The 22,577-nt window shown below is 36.6% G+C and overlaps 1 protein-coding gene across 2 annotated transcripts in view; it reads left to right on the top strand.

Moving 5' to 3' along the window:
• Positions 1 to 22,577, top strand: part of Daao1 (D-amino acid oxidase 1) — a 261,388-nt gene that overhangs the window by 11,490 nt on the left and 227,321 nt on the right. The window contains exons 1-3 of one of the 2 annotated variants that reach the window (XM_089098451.1): positions 7,694 to 7,797; positions 10,813 to 11,003; positions 19,853 to 19,976. In XM_089098451.1, the coding sequence (XP_088954577.1) occupies positions 10,813 to 11,003; positions 19,853 to 19,976 (315 nt within the window). In that variant the 5' untranslated portion in view covers positions 7,694 to 7,797. Of the gene's footprint in view, positions 1 to 7,693; positions 7,798 to 10,812; positions 11,004 to 19,852; positions 19,977 to 22,577 lie in introns of those variants that run through there. The other variant, XM_089098450.1, reaches the window with a different exon arrangement.

The raw sequence follows: 22,577 nt of genomic DNA, 5'->3' as shown, positions 1-22,577 counted from the left end.
ACTCAGCTCTCTCAAGTGCTCGTTTGTAAGTTATAACTTGCTTCATTCCACAAGTAAAGAAGACATAGAGCTCCTGCAAGATTTCAAATGTTTTTCAAACTATGGAACTACTACTGCAGGCGTGTTCCACAATAAGATTTTCTCTATGAGCCATACAGCGAATATAGCGTACTTCCCTTCCCACTTCGGCTGATATATGTGCCTGGACCCCCTGAATGTTGCTTGCATAATCATAACTTTGGCACATGAGCGCCTCTTTGCTTACTCCTTCCTTTTCTAAGACTTCTAGGATTTTATCGGTAGTTTATTCCCACTTTTTTGATTCAACTGGTACTATGGCTAAAAGTCTTTCTTGGATGGTGCCAGCAGAACCAACAAACCTGACGCAAATCACAAGTCTTTCTTCGTGTGCGCAGTCCGGCGTGGTATCTGCGATAATTGAATATGCGCCACTAGTATTCACAGTGGTTACAATCATGCGCTTAATTTCATTACCCAGTACCTCAAGGAATTGGTTTTGCGAGACACCGCTAAGGTAGTTTACTGTGTTCTTCATCCTTGTTTTTTTCAGGCAACCAATTACTGAAATGTGGCTCACAGCGAGCAACTAGGTTTACAATTTGACGAATGTATCCATTACTGTCATCAGCCGCACCACAAAGGGTTATCTGTTGTTTTCCCAGTGTCTTTACTATGTCCATTAGGACCTTCACCTCACGTCGGTTTTCAATTGCTTTCCTTTCTTGTTGCCTTTTCAAAGCCTTAGTATGTTCATTAAACATTTTTTCAATGCCAATTTCGAGTTTGCTATAAAACACCTTATTAATGACTGCTGAATGATCAGAGGCACTTTCAAAGTGTTACTTCAGCTTGCCAGGGTTCTCAGCCCCTGTACTCATCATCTTGGTCTAAGAACACAGTCCACTTTCAACCCACGTATCTTCTGCCTTTTCGCGTTTTGGTCCAGAAGGAAACAACGTGCATGCAAAGCAATAGATTCGGTCCTTGCTGACACTATGCTCAAGGTACCTGCACTTTTTGTACCAACCAACGTTCATTCTCTTCTGATGTCCGCTGCCTATCGATGCGTTTTTCTGCTCTGGAAAAGCTGCTAAATACGGCTGGTTAGGACTCATTGTAGGTAAATAGCGTTTCTGATGCTCTTTCAGTGGGAATGGTTGCTTTCTAGGATCATGATTGACACGACAGTCAAGAGGCAGATTTCTGAAAGTCATGCTCTCTTGCGAGTTCCAGCTTTGATTACAGCTGCTGACAAAACTTCAAGTTCTTTTAAGCTTTCACCTACAAATTCACACATACTGCCAGTATCGATGACGAGAGTTTTAATTTTATTGCCCGAGGCATTGTCAAAGCGATACTTAGCTCGGCACTCACCAATTAAATCATACGTTACATCTATCAAGGCCAGGCACTTTGTAAGTAGCTCTTTGTTGTCCTCCGACCGACTAACGCTTTTCTTTCTTGTGTCACTAAGAGATTGTTCACTTACACTGATGTTTTCGTTGAAGTTTGTCTTTACAGGCTGTACTGGGCAATCTTGTTCCGGTAAAGGGGTTAACGGCTCTGATTCACTCAACGAAGCCATATCTTTAACTTCTTTTATTATGTCTGCATTCACTTTTATAATATCTTCAATAACGGAAAGTTAAACTTCGGTTCCTAAGGGATCTTTATCGGTCATCGATTTTGACGGCTCTACGGATACCTGCGCAACGGCTGAGAACGCCACTCCATCATCATCTAAAAGCATAAAAATATTAAAATAATATGAATACGAAAATCTAAAATTCGATAAAAATTTTAATTCACCCCCCCCCAGCGGCTGGAACTTCTATCACAGGGGCTGATTTTAATAAAAATTCTGGGGGGGGCAAACTTCAAAAAATTTTGCCACGTCATTGCGGAAAATTATGCAAATTCCCCCCCCCAAAAAAAAAATGAATTTTCTTTTATATTTACAACTTAGAAAAAGTAGGCAGAACCAGAATTACAGGGGGGGGGGGAATTGACGCTCGGTTGCCAAATAAAATTATACTCAAATAATTCTAGTTGTAGCCAAGGCCAGGGGTGTTGCTAGCAATTTTCCTTTAGGGGTGGGGACGACGAAAGTGTGCCGACAAAAATCGACATTGCACATACGAATTTCTAAAAAAAGGCATGGACCATTAAACGTTTCTCTATAATAATATCAAGCAAATGGTATGAAAGCAAAGATTTATGCTGCGAAGTTGAAAGAGCTTCGATAATATAACTGTAATAGTTTGCCACAAAGGGTCAACGTTTTATAAATTCAGTTCAAGAATATCTTCATTTTTGTTTTATTGCTTATTTGCCAATAGGCAAAATAATTGAATGATCTGAAGCAGCATTTTCAGGGGCTTCGGGCTTCACCCGACAAACGTCCTTTCTCAGGACCTTTAGGGGGGGGGCGTCCCCCCTTAGAAACGCCCCTGGCCAAGGCTGTCACTAGCCCCTTTTCCTTTGGGAGCGGACAACAAAATGTGATTCGAAAATTGTAAACATGCCGACTATACTCTATTTGAAAAGGCTTTCGTCTTCCAATCTTATCATAAAGGCAAAGGTATGCTAAAGAAAACCGATCTGTTTCTGTGCATGCTTGAATTCTGTAGGCCTATCTTCGAGAGTTTCGAAGACGCAAAATTCCAGCTGGGGGGGCAAACATCAAGCTGGGGGGGCAAACTGGGCTCGGGGGGGCAGTTGCCCCCCTGCCCTATAGCAAATTACGCCCCTGCCCGGCATTAACCTTTTAATGTAAATCACTGCGCTAGTCAAGTGGAATCGTGTAGGCTATATGCACAGCCTACCCACTGGTCGATTTGTAGTGAACAATTTAATTATATAGGCTATGTCTTACCTTTTCCTCCGTTGGAATGAACTGCCGATTTCATTTTCTTAGGAGCTGATGCAGCAAATGGGTTAGTCACCACCTGCTCGGTCGCTAGGATCTATTTCGGCTCAGGTTCATTTTTATGAAAATTGGCGTTATGACGCTTACGTTAATCCTTATCGAAAATATTCTTACACGCCAAGCACTTTATTTTCACCAGATTTGTCCTTAAACTTGACATATTTTTTTATTGCTAATATGTTCTTTGCAATTGAAATCAACCGTGAAACTGAACTGAGCCCCAATGTGGCGATGATTCACACGCCGGAAGTTCTCAACAAGTTGCTACCGAATAAATTTTCATTGAGTCATCCGTTGTTTCCGGTCAATTTCGCCGCTCCAATTGCCGAATGAGATCGAGATAGCGACCCCTTTCAATCAAATCTAAAAATTGAGTCGGTCAAATCGTCTCATTTACCGACTGACACCGAGGTTTTCGAGACTTAGGGAGGATCTAGATTTCAGTGGATGTCACGCCAGTGTTTTCATCTTCATTCAGTAATTTCATTCATCTCATTTATTTATTTCAAAAATTGAGTCCGTAAAACCGCAGCGCTTCGCGCCGCGGTTTTACCGACTCATTTTTTTTTTACCGAGTCACCAAAAATATTGGGGGGGGGGGGGCCATCCCCCCTCCCCCCATATGTGACGCCCGGATGTTATAGAGTCAGTAGGACTGGATAACATCCACCCAAGGCTCCTAAAAGAACTGGCTAATGACATCTCAACTCCATTATGTCAAATATTTCAGAAGTCTCTTGACTCAAAGACTGTGCCTTTGGATAGGAAGAACTCTCCCATTGCACCAATATTTAAGAAAGGTGACAAGACAAATGCAGAGAATTATTGGCTGTTCAGCTTAACCTCAGCTTTAGCAAAAACCCTGGAGTGCATTGTGAATGCTTAAATTCTGACACATCTTCTGTCCAACAATATACTGTCACCAGACCAGCACGACTTCCTTTTCGGAAAGTCAATGGAGACCAACCTACTTGAAACTTACAATATCAACACTGACCTTTTGTAGAGGGGAGGACCTGTTGACCTTATTTTGCTTGACCTTGCCAAAGTGTTCAACAAGGTGTCCAATTGATGCCTTAGGGCCAAATTATGGGCAGTTGGCATCCACACTGATGTAGTAGAATGGGTAATGAATTTCCTGACAGACTGAGAGCAGCAGGTCCAACTTTTCACCAATAATGGTGATAAAGTATTCTCCAAACAATGTGATATTGTCAATGGAGTTCCTCAGGGAACCGTCCTAGGCCCCACCCTCTTCCTCATTTACATAAATGATATAACAAAGGAAGCCACAAATAACATCACACTAACTAACATCACCAACTGAAGTTCCATGGGCATTGGCAACAAGCAATGTCAAAAGCTAACTCAAGTCTAGACCTGCTGGAATTTACTATCACTAGCCGCTCCTGTACTGTCTTCCTGAGACTTTATGAAGCTATTGTTTGGCCGTCCTTGGATTTCGGAACCTGTCAGACCTCCCCCTCCTACAAGCATGACACCAGAATAACTGAAGGAGTTCAAAGACGTGCCACCAAATGCATCATGGGTCTGCAAAATATGCCATATGATAAGACACGGAAGCGCCTAAAACTACCAACACTGGTCTTCAGAAGTCGCATATGTGATACAATGCTGACCTAAATATATAATAGTCAACCAAACAACACCCTCTTCACAAAACATACAGGTCAACAAACACTAGAGGACACTTGCAGAACCTAGCAAAGGTAAGAGTGAAGACCAGAATGCGCCAAAACTTTTTTACCAAGCGTATTTCCAGCAACTGGTTTTCACTGGTCAGTCATAGTTTCATCTTGAAGGTTTTCAAGATGAAACTGTGACTGCACCCACTAGTGCCTTCTTCAAGTTAAGACTTGACAAAGAATGAAACAACAAGACATGGAAATATAAGTGGGGCAGTCCATCCCTCTCAGTAGGCAACTAATGGAATGTCACTGGGCCCGCAAAACAGTGACGTTCCAAATTACCATCATTGACGCAGAGCAGAACAGATCCAGCATGGACCTTACTTCACTCCAAAGTGCGAATTAATGTAATTAAGACTCCAAAATTTGAACTTGACCCTTCAAAGCTTGCAATGGCAATTTTTTATGGTAATAGTATTAGCTTATGAAACATTTGATATACAGTATACTATTTTGCAAAGCTGGAATTATGATTTGTGATGCATTCCTCTTAAAGAACTTTTGAAAAAAAAAATTCGTGATTTGAACTGTTCTGAGACTAAATCTAAACTGTGTTAAATCAAGCAGTACTTTTCAAAATTACAAACTGAAAATAGTGGACAATTGAAGGTGGTCAATAGGATCAGCTGCAACCTAAATTAATAGTAAAAATGAATATTGATTGAAGTTGTAAGAGTCTAGTTCATCTGTATTTCTTTATCTTTTTTTTTTAATTATTTGAAAAAAACTACGTTTTCTAAAGAGTTAAAGAGGCTGAGTCACAAGTTCGAACCTTAAAACGTACAGAGATTAGGAGGTGCAGTTGGGGGGCTAACGCCCCCCAAACCCCCGCTTCCGTATATGAAAGGGGCTGTGCCCTCCTCAACGCCTCACTCTTTACGCTCAAGTTTGATTTTCTCACAACTCTTTTTTTAAACAATAAAAACTTTAGCTTAACGAGCGCGGCGTTGGGGAGGGTACAGCTCCTTTTATATACAGAAGCGGGGGTTTGGGGGTGGCAGCCCCCCAACTGCACCTCCTAATCCCTGTACGTTTTAAGGTTCGAACTTGTGACTCAGCCTCTTTAACTCTTTAGAAAACGTAGTTTTTTTCAAATAATTTCTGCACATTTTTGTACAGTTTATAACTTATTATTGCTTGACTAACTGTTAGCTTATCTTTTGATGAGTTAAAGATGGGGGGCTGCCGCCTCCAAAACCCCCCACTTTTGAAGATTCTTGTGTTAAGGCATTTAATTCCTGAGTACTCAAATCAAATGCACAGTAAGATTTTTATCAGCCGTCCCAGGCCCCATGTTATCAAAGCAGTGGAGACTTACCTGTAACCTGAAGGCCGACTGTGATATTCTTCTGGAGACGCTTGTTGAGCCGAAGGATTTAATAGATTGGATTTAAAAAAAAAACTGAGTTTCTTTTTTAAACTTTAAATTCAATATAAAAAAAATTTCTCTGACGGAGAATCGAACTCGGATCTTCCGCCTGACAGTCAGGAATAGCGACCACTGTACCACAGAGACATTACATTATTTTTATTCTGTGCGATGTATTTTTGACGCAAGAAAATCCCCACAAAACTTGATATTTGGTTTTTGGAAAACAGGGAAGGAGTGATCAGATTGAGCTGAAATTTTAAGAATAAGCTCCCAGGCCCCAGGAAAGCTTATCCTCTAGATTTCAGCCCGATCAAACAACGTTAAAGGGGGGCTGTGGTGGGAAAAATTAACATGGGCTCTTATAGGAAATCGAGGTTTTTCGTAAATGTAAATTCGGGGGACAATTTTTTCGGTCTGAAAATATCAAAAGGCCATAAGAGGTCGAATTCCGCTTCGAATGAGTCCTCATTCACTCGGATCCGTTGCCAACTGTGGCCTGTAGGCGTGGCTGATAAAAAAAAGAAGAGAAATGAACTTTAAGTGGCTATATCCGTTTTTTGGAGAACAGGAAAGGAGCGATTGGATTGATCTGAAATTTGGAGGATAAGCTCCCGGGCCCTAGGAAAGCTTAACCTCTAAATTTCAGCCTAATCGGACAAAGTTAAAGAGGGCTGTGGTCGGAGGGTCGAACCTTCCGGCCCACTTTTACCCATGAAGATAAAGTCGGAGGGGGGTGAAATTTTGCACGTTTCTTAGTTGGAGCTTGGGCTACAAAGTGCGATCACCGCTGTCTCTCTGCGACCGCTAGGACCGGAAATCGCTTAACATTGTGGTGGGTCGCCTCTTTATAGAGGCACAAGTGTGCCTCCTTGATTTTGCCTGCTCATACAAAAAAAAGAAAAAAGAAAAAGAAGAGTGGAGTAATTAGAAAAAAAGAAAAGGAAACACAAAAACACTTCAGCACCAAAGAATAAAGTTAAACAATAATGTCATTCTTTTTTGCTTTAAATCCTAGGCTAGCCCTGTAAACAAAGGGGAAAAATATCGGTAAATGTATCTCATAAGACTGTTGAGATAGAAAAAGAAGCAGATAACCTTGCAGAGTTACAGCTCTTCTGCCTGAAACACTCTAATGCAAAAAGAGTAGTAGGTCGTACAATTGGATTTTCTGTTTGATGCTCTTTTCAAATATAATATCTGCTTTCTCACAATGCACCCCCCCTGATGGTACCAGATACAGCCCAAAATAATATATTTGGTATTAGTGTACAATTAGGCCATTTCAAAAGGAAACAGTATAAAATTCTGAATGCAATTTTAAAAGAACTAATATACTTACTTATATAATTCCTAAAAACACTTTACTTTATCCAATACATTTATCAACAAAGATAGAAAATTAACAAAATCAAGATATGGAAAAATATGTTGAAAAAATATAATTTGGACAGTGTTTACACACCAGGGGATAAGTGGGGGTAAAGTAAAGTGTAGTGATATGAGCAAGCATTTTAGGATTTTTTAAGGTTGTTTTCATAATTTTATGGTGTTTCCATTTGAGTAGGCCTATCTATAGACTAGTAGCATATATTTTTCCATTGTTTTTCATAACTTGATGCATTGTATGTCTTTGTTACTGGGCGGCAAATTTGTATTCGTAACTTGTAAACACCATTATCTAATTGCAAAGAATTCAGATCAGTTGTGGATAACAACAGAAGGAATTGGGAAAATCTGATTAATTAGAATGTGCTGCATATTATAAAGTAATATTTTTATTTTTGGCTTTTTCTTTAGTTTTGTACATAGCAAAGGGCAGTATCTGGGGCAATTAAGAGGGGAAGCATTGTCAAAAAAGCAAATTTTATAGTTGAAAAGAGGGTGAATAAAATTCTAGCTTAGGGGCTTCTTGCTATTTTGGAAAATAGCTGAGTTAGGTAAATGGAAATTTCAGGACTGAGTCAAGGGCCAAAAGTATACCCTGGGAAAATATTACCAAGCTGCTATGTCTACCTTTTTCTTAATTCTAGGGCTTAAAAAATTGCAAAAATGATCGGTCTAGGTTTTACCAATTTGAATTCTGGATAAAAATGTTTTACCTTAATTTGTAGTTTTCAATATCTTTTTCACTGGCTTTACTTTTTGAAAATCAATTCCTGTAATTTCAGTAGAATGTTAAGCCACATCAAGAGTTTTTTCTTAAATTTTAGAAATAATTTTATAGATCTTTAACACTTTATAAATCAAAATTGAGCAAAGGTATGAGGCTCAAAACACTCTCCCTGTACTTTCTTTAAGCAGAAGATTCATTTTCTAAGGTTTCAGTTTTATAACATAAAGATTATTAAAGGTCATGTATGGCCAGAGCCCTTTGGAGGGAGAAGGGATAGATGTTTGTGCTTCAAGATTTCTTCCCCGGAGATCGCTAAAACTGTGGATGCACTTCTGAGAGTTTCATTCACCTCCAAGATAGAAAAAAAACCCTAAACTGGAATTGTACTTTTGTTACTAAAACAAAATATACTGTTTGAGTACTCTTCCAAAAACATAAATGTCACTACCTTCAAAATTATACCCTATCCCCTCCTCACAATGATACCAGGTATAGCCTAAGACTATATAGTGATGCTAGATATAGCCCAAGATAATATAGCTAAGCTCACTGGGTAATAGTTAAGGTCTGGGACCATTTGAAGGAAATTCTGGAAACTACTTTAAAACAACCATAAAGACTTCCTTACCTCATTACTAAAGGGAATTGTGCAATACCATGTGTATAATTGCTATGGGGGGCCCCCAACCTTATTTGCCCCTTTGACTACTTCATGCACATATGATTTTTTGTGAATACGCCTTTATTTATGCTTCATTCAATAAAAGATAAAATATTATCTTATGCAAAGCTTTAGCCTCTCTAAAGTCTATATTGAATTTAGATGTCACACCCCAGAGCCTTATTGATAAAGTAATTATTGAAATAAGAGAATTTATTCGTTTTCTTTTTCACTAACCTGCAATGAGTCAAAAGATAATTGGTTATTTTAAAACCATACAACCAGATAAAAGGCAAAGTCGGTGAATACTTTAGCAGCATTAGAAGCTGTGTCAAGTGAAATATGTAGGCTAAATTTGCCATTGAGGGTTTTACAAATATAAATCCTAATCCTATATTTACTTCTTGCTACAACTTCTTTGGAATTCAAGTTTAAGTTTACAGCAGCATACTAGTTCTTATAGAGCTTCTTGATTTTGATTTATAGCTTCAGATTCAAAGATAAATTGTAAATTCTATGGAAACTGACATCGAAAACTTATCTCACAATATAGAGGCTTCATTGGAGGGGAGGGGGGTTTTAAGACTAAACTGCAGGCCTGATTTGTTAAACATAAATTTTGCTAAGAATTTTGGAAGAGCTGAAGAGAACAAAAGTGTTTTAAATAATAAACTTTTAGGCTCATTTTAATCCTTCTGAACTTTTGGCCTTGACACACTAAGTCACTCATCAGGCATAGTTGCTTGGATATACATTTTAACTCTATTAAGCTAAGTTAATTAATTGAAAATAAGAAGGGTAAAATTTTGATAAGATCCATTCGGGGGAAAAAGGTGTGGGAGAGGGGCTGTTTGGCCTCCAATCACTTATGACTCTTAAAATAGGTGCTAGAACTTTCGGTTCTCAATTTAATGAGCCCCCTCCAAAGTTTATATGACCAACCCTTCCATAAAAACCTTATACACTAACAATGGGCAACTAGAAAAGCTTACAGCTCTTACCCCGGGGCTGAGGGGGGAGGGGCTCTCAACCTTGTAGGCATAGTTATTTTGCCTATAGACTACTTTGAAAAATACGTTTTTTTTTCAAAATTTTAATTTGGTCCATTTGAGGACCTCTGATCGCTTTTGAATCTTAAATAGGGAACTAGAAGTTTCGATTTCTAGTCAAATCAGCCTCCTCCAAATTTTATACGACCACCCCTTCCATGAAAACCTTATGTGCTAACAATGTGCAACTTGCATAACTTAGAACCTTTGCCTCTGGGCTCTGTTTTTTTTCAATCCTGGAGGCATAGTTAGTTGACCTTTGGAAAAATTTGAACAAAATTACTATCTCAAAATTTTAATCAGATGTAGTTGGTCAAAAGAGGGCGTGAGGGAAGGGGGCTAGTTGCCCTCTGATAACCTTTCGACTCTTAAAATGCCACTAGGATTTCCGATTTCCAATCGATTGAGCCCCTTTCGACGTCTATACAACCACCCTTTCCATATGAACTGCTTCTGGGGAAAAAACAAAAACATTGAAGCCTTATGGCTCCTTACTATAGACAACGCTATAGAGTTGCGTCTGATTTTCCAAAAGTCATGTACACACAAATGCAGCATTGAATAGTATCACAAATGCAGCATTGAATAGTATTGTACTGTGATAAAACTCAGAAAAATGCCTTCAGTAAATCTTTAAGAACCAATTACTTGTGTAAGGAAGGTTTTTCATATGAATTAGGGCAAAAATAATACTGATATCCACACGATATCAGTAGACTCTACCAGATATGGCATAAACAAAATTGTTTTCCTATACAAATATCTCAATATATTTTAAATTAATTGTCAAGATTTGAAGTTAATAATAGCATGACAGGGAGAAAAAAACCCTGCAAAATAGACCCCAAAAAGTAGTAAACTTGAGTTGGATGATTCTTAACCAACTATTCATCCTTGCTATAAACCAACACATTATTATTTATTGGATATTAAAGATATTTTAAATATTTATTTCTAGATGAGTGAAATTGCTGTCTTGGGAGCTGGGATTGTTGGGCTTACAACAGCAGTTCTACTTCAAAGTGAAATACCTGATGCTATAATTACTGTAGTAGCTGACAAATTTACAATAGATACCTTAAGTGATGGAGCTGCTGGAATATTCAGACCAGGAACCAGCTTTAGTGGGCCAAATCCAGAAATAACAAGGTAAGGTTGATTTTTTTGTTAATGGTAAAAAGGTATAGTTAAAGCTTGTTAGAGTGAAAAAAAATATCAAACATGAGAAAATTTTGGTATTTCCTTTAAAGTTGGCTTCTGGAAAGCCAATATTTGAAAAAAACTTCACTTACGTCTTTCCTTATTTGTTTTATTGGCTTATGATTTTGTGTTATATGATTTTGAGAGTTAAACTTAAAAATATGTGAATAATGCTTGTCAGAGTAAGAAAAGAATGTGAGGTGTAACAGATTTTTTGGTAGCTATTCAGAAATTGGCTTCTTGAAAACTAAGGGCAGCAATTATTTTCAATCTGTATATACTAATAAATTTCTGTATAGTTCCAGAAATTTAACTAATTAGCAACAGTACTAAAAGGATTAAAGAATAATAAGGGTCCAGTTGCTGATAGGGTGGTAAATGAGTTTCTTAAATATGGTGGCTCTGAGGTTAGAAATAAGTTATTGAAGATTATGAATATGATTTTTGAAAAAGGGGAAGCACCTAACGATTTTAGGAAAACCTTAATTTAGCCACTTTATAAGAAAGGTCATAAAAGTGAGTGTGGTAATTATCAAGGCATTAGTCTGGTGTCTGGAAGTCGCAAATTACTTAGTAATATGATACTTTTAGACTGAGAGATGCCGTAGACAAAGTTTTAAGAGAAGAGCAGTGCGAATTTGGAAAAGGTAGAGGATGTGTCGACCAAATTTTCACTCTTAGGCTAATAATTGAGAAGTGCCTGAGTTTTCAAACACCTTTAGTCCTCAGTTTTATCGATTATGAGCAAGCGTTCGATTCTGTTGATAGAAGAGCTTTAGTAAAGGTTTTATCCTTGTATGGTATACCAGACAAATACATTAAAGTAATTAGTGTTAATCGTGAGAATAATACTGCTACGGTTAAGGTAGGAAATAAGATTAGCGGCTGGTTTTGTGTTGAATCAGGCGTTAAGTAGGATTATGCTCTATCCCACTTCATATGGATTATTTTGGTGAACTTTGTTTTAAGCAGCACAGGAAAGGCAGTGGGAGACCACGGAATCAAATGGGGAGGAAAAAGTCTCCTGGGGAGGAAAAAAACTTGGATTATGCTGATTATTTAAGCATCCTAGATCAAAGTGTAAGCAAAATGAATGAAGTTTTAGAGGTTTTGCGAGTTCAGGGTGCTAGAATAGGTTTTAAAATTAATGTTAGGAAGACTAAGTCACTAAGGCTAAGAATAAGTGAAGATGAAAAGGTGATGTTGTGTAACGAAAAGATTGATTGGGTGGGCAGCTTCACATACCTTGGTAGTATTTTTAGTAAAGAAGGTGGTAGCAGTGAAGATGTTAAAAGTAGAATAGCCAAGGCTCAGGGTGTTTTTTCCCGGTTAAAAAACAAGTTTGAAAGAGCAGGATGATAAATCTGTAAGCCAAGATTAGAATATTGGAAGTTACAGTGGTGAAAGTGTTCAAATATGGCTTTGAAGCATGGGCGCCCCGGAAAGTGAATGAAGATTTGCTAGATGTTTTCCAGAGAAATTGCTCAAGGATTGTTCTGGGTACCCGGCTTACTGACCGTATTTCAAACCATAGGCTATACGAAAAGTATTGTTCAATACCGCTCTCTAGGGCTATAATGAAAGACAGGTTGAGGTGGTTAGGGGACATTTTGCTGAGGAATGATGACAGATTGCCAATGATTGTTCTTTTAGGCCAACTATCTAGGGCTAATCGGAAAGCAGGTTGTCTCTGTCTGGAGTGGAAGGACGTCATAAGGAAAGATTTAAAGGAAATGGGAACTGCGTGGGCGGGTGTAAAAAGGGAGGCTTTGAATAGATTGGGGTGGAGGAGGAGCGTGCGCAGCTGTGTTGGCCTCAGGCGGCTTGGTGCTGCGGTGAGTTGTTTGTAGTAGTAGTAGTAGTAATGTAATAACAATACTTAGAAACAGTGGAGAACAGATAAGAACAGCAAAAAATAATGGTACTTGTTAATTAAAGAAAACACGGTTGAGAAGTTTTCTGAATGTGAGATTTGAGAAAACCGGTTTCATAGCCGCAAAGACAAGTGATAGGTGATAGAATGCACGGGACTTATATAATTTGGGCTATATATTTGCACATTAGGGGTAGGTAGGGAGGGTGGGGGTTAGGTTAGGGGCGCTGTCCAAATAATTTTCACCCCCCCCCCCTAATGTGTAAATATATAGCCTACATTATATTATTATATAAATTAAAGCTTATATGAAGATTATATTTCATTAGGATTAACCTAACTTCACTTCTTGAGTGTGTTTTGTTTAATTAACAAGTACCCTAACTTCTAAAAATATAACCAAAACAACACATTTATAAGCAGACAAAAATGTTTATCGCTCAAACTTTGAGGGAGAATGTCAACAGCATGGAAAACGTTATGCTTTGATGTTTCTTTATTGTATGCGAAATTAGAGATTGAACAAACTGGTTCATTGATATTGCATATCTGTAACTCAAGTGTATTTCTTAGATAATGTAGGGGGCCCATCGGTAACCTCTGGCATTTGCATCTTGTTTACTTGTCGGTCCTTGATTTTTTATTTTTAATACTTCTAAACTTTTCACCATATGATTTTTGATAATTTAGGTATTATTTTTGTTTCCTTGGATAGTGTCTGATGTTGCACGTATTCACAGTTTTTGTTGTGCATTTGTTGTCTTTCAGGCAAAGAGCCTCGAACCCTCGTTGTAAATGAGTTTAGACTGGTGGATTCCAATCTTTATGGCAAAGTCCCACTGAAGCCCTCAATAAAATTTACTGCCCCCTAATGTTGCAACATTGGGGACTGTGTTGGACGTTGGGAACTATGGATGCAGGCACACATGCTACGTGTCTGCTTTAGATGGCTCTACGTAAAGCTACGTGAACGTAGGAAACATAGTATACAGAAAACATTGTTTTGAGACAGAAACGTGAGATAAGAAATATGATCAAACAGTTCATGGTAACGAACTGTAAGTAAGGAGCGACCCGGCTCAATGGTAACCGAAACTCTAGAAAACGGGTTTTTGATACCAATAGATATATCAAAAGAATCAGATTTCAATGCTGATTTCAAATATATAACTTTCATCAAGTTTAGTGCCACCCATCAAAAGCTACGCGCCTGAGAAAATTTGGCTGATTTTCGAAAAAAGGGGGAAAGACCCCCTAAAAGTTATAGAACCTTAATGAAAATCTCACCATCATATTCAGCGTATCAGAGAACCCTACTGTAGAGGTTTCAAGCTCCTATCTACAAAAATGTGTAATTTTAAATTTTTTGCCAGAAGAAAGATCACGGATGCGTGTTTATTTGTTGTTTTTTTTTTTTTCTTTTTTCCCCAGGGGTTATCGTATCGACCCAATGGTCCTATAATATCGTTGGAGGGCTCATTGGAACGGAAATTAAAAGTTCTAGTGCCCTTTTTAAGTGACAAAAAAAAAGGAGGGCAACTAGGCCCCCTCCCACGCTTATTTTTTTCCCAAAGTCACCCAATCAAAATTTTGAGAGAGCCATTTTGTTCAACATGGTCGAAAATATGATAAATATGTCTTTTAGGGTGACTTAATCCCCCGAAGTTCCCAGAGGGAGGGCTAAAAGTTATGAACTTTACCCAATGTTAACATATAGTATTGGTTATTGGGAAGTATACAGAAGTTTTCAGGAGGTTTTTTTTTCGGTTCGTGGGAGGGATGGGTCGGTGGTTATGTTGGAGAATCTGTTAATGATGGAAGTTTTCATGGGGCAAGGGAAATTGCCATGAAGGGGGTGCCGGACTTGCCAGCATTATTTATTGGTTATTGGGAAGTATACAACCATTTTCAGGAAGGATTTTTCCTGGGGGGGGGGCTAGAGGAGGGGGTTACTCGGGAGTAGCGGTCCGTGTAGGATGGTTCTTTGGGGTAAGAGACATTTCTATGAAGGGGCGCCGGATTTCCAAGCATTAGAAATTAAATCGATCATTAGACGATCAGAAATTAAATAAAAAAAACAAGTTTTTTCAACTGAAATGTAAAAAGGAATATTAGAAATTAAAACAAACAGAAATTATAACGTAGGCGAGAGGGTTATCTCCCAAGTCAATACCTTGCTCTTTACGCTACAGTTTTTTTTAGTGCTTTCAAAAGAGCTATCTATTCTAATTAAATGGCCTTTGTGATTCAGGGGTGTGTGAATCAAATTTTTTTTTAACTTTTAACGTAAAGAGCGTGGTATTGACTAAGGGAGAACCCCTTCATATACGTAATAACATATACGTAATAAAAAAACAATAAAAAACAAGCGATACGGCTCAATAGTAATCGAAACTTTTAAAAACGGAATTTTGTTGTCAATAAATGTATCAAAAAAATGTGTTTATAATGCTGATCCTAAATATATAAATTTTATTAAGTTTATTATTACTCATCAAAGGTTACAGGCCTGAGAAATTTTACTCGATTTTTGAAAGAGGGGGGAAACATCCCCTACAAGTGAAAAAATTTTAATGAAAATCACACCGTCAGAATTCAGCGTATCAGAAAACCCTATTACATAGGTTTCAAGCTCATATCTGCAAAAATCTGCAACCTTGTATTTTTTGCCAGAAGAAAAATATACGAATATAGAAGTTAGTTACGTAAGTTAATTTGTAAAGACATCCATTTAGCAAAAGAAAAGTAAAATTTTTATGCAAATAAAAGCTGCATTAACTAAAAAACGATCAGAAATTAAATAAAAAAAACAAGTTTTTTAAACTGAAAGTAAGGAGCGACATTAAAACTTAAAACGAAAATAAATTATTCCGTATATGAAAGGGGCTGTCTCCTCCTCAACGCCTCGCTCTTCACACTGAAATTTGACTCTGTCTCACAACTTTATTTTTTAAAACAATAAAAAACTTTAGCGTAAAGAGCGAAGTGTTGAGGATAGGACAGCCCCTTTCATATACAGAATAATTTCTGTTCGTTTTAAGTTTTAATGTCGCTCCTTACTTTCAGTTTAAAAAACTTGTTTTTTTTATTTAATTTAGTAATAAGATATAGTCTATATTGTTACTGCGTTTTTAGACTATGCTCTTTTTGGTTATTGTTATCTTTTGTGGTCTTCGATAATCGTCTAGATTTATAAAAAAAAGTAAGTTTATATATATTGGAAATAACTCCTGATCGTGCTTAATTGATAGCTCGAATTTGCAAAAAAAAGTTACAACATTTTATCAAAATCAATATGATGGGAAATACCAAAGCATCGAAAAAAATAATAAAAAAAAAAAAAAAATGAATTTTACGTCCCAACCATTTTCCGACCGTTTTTGTGAAAGATTCGTTACAATGGTTAGGAAAACTATCTTGGCTTTCCTTAGTTTTCTAGAAGTCACCTTAAGAAGTAGTAAGTTTATTATTAAACCAATCCTGGCTGCTAATCTAGGCCAGATCAGAGGTTAGTACGAATTTGGAAGTTAGGTAAGGCTAGAAACTTCGGTAGGAGAGTTAGAAGGGGTAGAAAAGAAGAAAGGGTAAAAAGTGTGAAAATTAGCGTCTAAAGTTTCTGATTGAAGTTCCCCTAAGATTAATTCACTTCAATCTCATTGTCGTTGCTGTACATCTCATGTAGTTTATTATCAATTTAAAAAATAGAAATCTAATTCAAGTGACAATCATTTAATGTCTTAGACAAAACCTACGATAAAAAAGGAGATATTATAATTACTTGCAGTGGACAAGAAGAGAAATTATATGGTAAACACTAAAAAAATCACATGATTAGAAAAATTTAAATGTAAATATAAGTCTTTCAACAGTAGTGCTTTCATTTAACCGTTCACACAAAACTAATTGTCATTTTTTCAAAAACTGTATAATTAGGATTGATATTTAAGATCAAAATAGCAATCTGATGGAAAAAAAATTATGATTGGAAAAAAAAATGAGCAATTGACATTTTGAGCAACTTTTGAACCTAAAGATGTATGTAAAAACCTGAGCGAGAACTAGTCTAACTAGTTCCCCCTGATGGTGTTAAATCAAAAAACAAGTTTTTTCCATCCTAAAGTAAGGAGCAACATGAAAAAAACGAACATGAATTATTCCGTATATGAGGGGGACTGCCTTTTTCATCAACCGTCGCTCTTTACGCTAAAGTCCTAAAGTTTTTTAAAAAGACTTCTCATTCAAATTCAACGGACTTGATTTTTGAGGAGTCTTTCTTTAACAGTTGTGAGAAAAAGCCAAACTTTCTGACCGTCTTTCAAATCATGCCAGGAAATCTCCTTCTCCTCCCCCCTCGTGTAAAATTTCTGCTAGAAAATCCCCCCGGTAACTTTCCTCTACACGGTAATTCTCACCTTGGAAAATACTCTCCGTAGAAAATATCCCCCCTCTGAAAAATATGGGTATACTTTCCTAGGACAAATACTATATGTGAACCATTGGCAAATTGCGTAACTCACAACCTTTTCCCCAGGCACTATGGGAGGTTATGTCATCCCCAATGATATAGCTATTGGACCTTTCAAATATGGTGAAAAGACAATCTCGAAATTTTGATTAAATGTTTTTGGGGAAAAGGAGCATGGGAGGGTGCTAGTTGCCCTCCAATCTTTTTTGTCACTTAAAAAGGACATTGGGACTTCTGATTTCTGATCAAATGAGCGCTCTCTCGATCTTTTACGATATTTGGTTCGATATGATCATCCCTGGGGGAAAACAAACATACATCCATGATCTTTCTTCTGGCGAAAAAAAAAAAATCTAAACTATTTATTTTTGTACAATAAGGAACTTGGAGCTCTTCAAAAAGCTTCTCGGATATTCTGGATCTGGTGGCGTGATTTTCTTTGAAATTGCTTCACTTTTTGGGATGTTTCCTCCCTTTTTATAAAAATTGGGCAAATTTTCTCTTTTTCTCGTAACTTTCGATTAACATTAAGGTTAATGAACTTTATGTAGGCTATTTGCGATCAGCATAAAAAATTTAATTCTTTTGGTGTATCTATTTTTATCAAAATTCTGTTTTTTTAGAGTTTCGGTTACTATTGAGCCGAGATGCTCCTTACTTACAGTTCGTTACCATCAATTGTTTAAAAAAGCAGTTTTCTCTGATCTCTATGGTTAGTAGCTCAAGACTACTTAGGACGGCTGTACCCTTCCAGAATGGAGCAGTACTATTCAGGGCAACTTAAAAATCAATTTCAGACCTCGTAAATCCTGAAAGGAGACATGTCAAAATGCAATTTTTGAAAAAGATGATGTTCTCGTTATCTCTTGAAGACTTCAGTAGATAAATTTATCAAGCACATTTTTTATTGAGTGAATACTACTATTTACCTGGCATATGTAAATAAATCTATGGAAGGAAAAGGTGAGGAAGGGGTGGACTTCTTAAAAAAAATCCAAAAAAGTCATATATTTATATAAATAAAAATAAAAAAAATGTCAAAACTGTGGAAGCACTTTTGAGGACGGGTCATGTTTATTAAGATTCTTCTAAAGATATGGCGGTGTTTTTTTAGAGGTAGAATAGGTCATAAGAAGCCATAAGTTTAAGCCCTTTAGCAATCTGGACAAGTATCTTGATTACAAACTATCAAATACACTTTGAGAAGAGTTTTTTTGAGGGGAATCGTTTAGTTCCATTTAGTTAGCTGTTATTTGATTAGATTCCCAGATCAGGATGTTTTCCATCAGATACACATGCCCTGAAGGGTTACAGCCACACCGTAGGAGGAATCTCTCCCAAATGTGGGCTGGTGATCTCCAGCACCATTTTTTTGAAAATGATGCTATTTACACCTGTAATGTATAAAATGTAAACTTCCAGGGCTACAGCTTACTGTTTTTAAGCCACCTGTTCCTCTTCCTGGATAACCATCTTGCCTCCTTCTCCCTAAAAATGCTTTTATCTATGTTCAAAGGTATAGTAGGAATTTGTACATTTTACTTTAATGGGGTTGGACCAGGACCAGTGTTCCAATTCACGAAAATGTAGAGGGGGGGGGGAATGTATTTTGAAAATGTAGGAAGTTGGTAATTTTGTTCTGTTTTTTTTATTCTTTTTCAATTAAATTACCAAGTTTTTTTTTCAATCCAAGCACCACAAAAAAGTATTTTTCAAAATCTAGGGGAGGAGGAAACCTCCCTCCATTGCCCCATACGCAATTGGTGCTCCCTTGAGGCACATGGGCGGAATATATTTTTTAGATGTAGGATATACTTGTCAATACAGCAGCTAAAAGGTAAATTTTTAGAACACGCTATTGAAGTTAGAATGAATGAAAAAGGTTGTCTTATCTTCCATACTCTTTTCCTGGAAAATCATCTTATTTCACCTACCTAAGAATTTGGCTTTTTAAAAATCTATATTTGAAGGTAAAACAGCGTCTGTATATGTTGTCTTGTATGTGTTGGACCAGACACAAAGACAGAAAATATTTCCATAGAGTGGGGTGGAAATTCTCATCAATGCAACAGCTAAAGAAAGTATTATGTAGAATTATAGTTCTAGTCTGTAAGGATAATTGAAATATCAGGATGGGGACGGCCCAGAAGCCCTTCCTCTAAGTACTTGTCTGGGTTAGATGGTTGTTAGGAGACATTATTTCATAGAAACAGTCCCCGAGATACCGATAAAGATGCCTGCACTCTGGATTCATGTAAAATCTGTGGAAATGTTAGTACTGCTCAACTCTTAGGCCTAATGTGTGGTAGGGATAGGCTCTTACGCCCTTTATTGAACACTCCATCTGAATGTAGAGTATCCTTATCGTAATTTCTAAAAAAAGAACATAACGATTGTTTTAAACTTGAAACTACTCTTTTATTATCAATAAGTATTAATTTTTTTCTAAAAATTTTGCAGGCAATGGCTAGTCGATTCATATCAACATTACTACAAGATACACAAGTCATCTGAGGCAGCAAAAGCAGGAGTTATAAAGACTTCTGGCTATGTTTACTCCAAAGAGTTTCCTGAAATTACAAAGGTATATTGAAAGCTCGATCAGTATACAAAAATTGGTGTTTAGTCATCTTAGGCAGTGAAATCATTAGTAAGCTATGGATAATCTGGCTGTATTCATTCCAGACAGGAATGTACTTTTATGTAATTTTATATAGACTTCTATAAAAGTATAAAAGTACAAAAATATATATAGTCATCTAATGCTGCAAAAGCAGCAGTTAAAGCAGCAGCAAAAGCAGCAGTTAGCTGCAAAAAACAGACTTCTACCTGTGTTTATCCCAAGCAGTTCCCTGTAGTTCCCAGTCTGAAGTAGAAGCCTTGGATGGTTGGCTCCCCAACCCCACATATCACTTCCTCGCTGAAGGGGCATGCAGTGGAGATCAGTACCACCGGTTGGGACTATGAGGTCTAGTGATGCAACCTTTACCTTTTCCCTGCCTTTAGTTTCCTGAAGTTAGAAATGCATAATTATTTGAACAGGACCCAGCTAACCATTGTATAAAGCCACACTAATGCCAATAACCTTGTCCGAGAAGCCGTAGTATCGTTATATTCTTTATAGCGATTCTCTATGGACTGAATCGAAAGCCTTTAAGAAGTCAGTAAACGCTATTAATATTTCTGTCTGCTATTTATTAGATTCGTCAATTAGTATTCTTAAACTGAATTTCAGATGAGCAAATGATCTGGATCAACTTGTCCACGTTTATCACAATTGGGTCTAATCTGTTTTTTTTTGCGTAGAATTGAGCAGTGTGGTCCCAATACGTTAGAGCATCAGTGGTTTTACTATAAAATAAGGCAATTTTATTTGACAAAACATACAGAACATTTTTGCTGCGCCTACTAAGAAAACCCCTAAGGGCTTTTTGGCAGCAGGTGGTTTGTTGGCTACATTGAAGTAATACTAAATTCACACATATACAACAACCATCCTACTTACATAAAACACACATAATTACTATTCTTTTGCAAGGAGAAATCTTTTGGCTGTGGCCTTCAAGGCTACCAGATGACTTGTATTTCGTATTGCAACCGGTATTATATCCCATACGAAGGTAGCAAAATTTCTTATTACAAAAGAAGCTCTAGTCGTATTTCTACATTGATGAAAGTATTTTTGGAAGAGGAGGGAAGTATATTATTAAGATATTGATATTGATATTACATAAAACTTGAGCAGGAGCAGAGTGTGTTTTCCATGATACATTTTCATCAATCATAAAACACAAATACTTTGTTACCTTTCCTCTTTTTATTTGATTAATTAAAAACACCTTTTTCCAAAAAATAAGTTTTTCAAAGAAAAGTAAAGAGCTCCATTAAACAAAAAATGAGCAAAAATAAAATCAAATAATCTACCAAGCGTGAAACTACCACAAATCAGCACCGATAAATAAATGAAATCCAAAACGAACAGAAATTACAATAAATAACGTAGTCAAACTCAAAACTAGCAGAAATTAACTTAAGTTGGGCGCAAAACCCCTATGCCTTCCCAAGGCCAGATCAAAATTTGCACTTTACTGGAAAAATATAAATGTTTTTACTTTTATAACTTTAATAAATCAATTAATATTGACATTTTGATTTCAAAAAATCATTACATGTATATTAAACTGACAATGAACATTCATTTGTATTTTTTCAGTAAAGTGCAAATTTTGATCTGGCCTTGGGAAGGCATAGGGGTTTTGCGCCCAACTTAAGTTTATTTCTGCTAGTTTTGAGTTTGACTACGTTATTTATTGTAATTTCTGTTCGTTTTGGATTTCATTTATTTATCGGTGCTGATTTGTGGTAGTTTCACGCTTGGTAGATTATTTGATTTTATTTTTGCTCATTTTTTGTTTAATGGAGTTCTTTACTTTTCTTTGAAACACTTATTTTTTGGAAAAAGTTTTTTTAATTACTTTTTGTTCGTTTTATATTGACACAGTCTTTTCAGGGAAAAAGAAAATAATACTTTAAATCTTATCGTTTTTTAAGACTTTATACTTTGGCTTGCTATTTGTATGCTGGAGAAAAATTTTCAGCAATGTTTAACAACATACACCCTTTTAAAAATCTGGACACAAATAGTACTTTTTAATTTAGTTTCACACCTCCTCCAGTTGACCTGAAATGGAAAACTTGATACCATTCACAAAAAAATCTTTTTACTTTCTTTGATAGCTTGGATACACTTACGCTATTTTGATTTGGTTAAATTTTAAGAGCAGAAGTAGCCCCGAAAGATTGAACATAATACCCTCAGTCGTTCTTGGGATACAGCTGAGATGCCTTATTTAATTTCTTAGACCACACTGCTTTTCCATTAAAAACAAAAAAAAAATTTTTAAACAAGAAAAACGGGTTTTAATTTTCTATAAAGCAGTGAAATACAAAACAATTAATTATGCACAAAAGCACAAAAGCATTATAGACATTCAGTGCATGGAAGTGTTTATTTAATATATTTCCATTTATACACTGGGTGGTGGCGATTTTAATAATTATAGACATTCAGTGCATTGAATTTTTTTTTTAATTTTTGAGTTTTGTTTCTTATTTATTTATATTTTTTCTTTTTTTTTTTTTTTTTCTTTCTCTTTATGTGTTTAGTATTGTGATGTAAGTTAAG

This window comes from Artemia sp. Qi Xiang Cuo, chromosome 12 (assembly GCF_049724085.1).
Source record: "Artemia sp. Qi Xiang Cuo chromosome 12, ASM4972408v1, whole genome shotgun sequence".
NCBI classification, from domain to species: domain Eukaryota; kingdom Metazoa; phylum Arthropoda; class Branchiopoda; order Anostraca; family Artemiidae; genus Artemia; species Artemia sp. Qi Xiang Cuo.
Note: the sequence above shows the minus strand (reverse complement) of the source record. Positions and strands in the feature narration are given on the sequence as shown.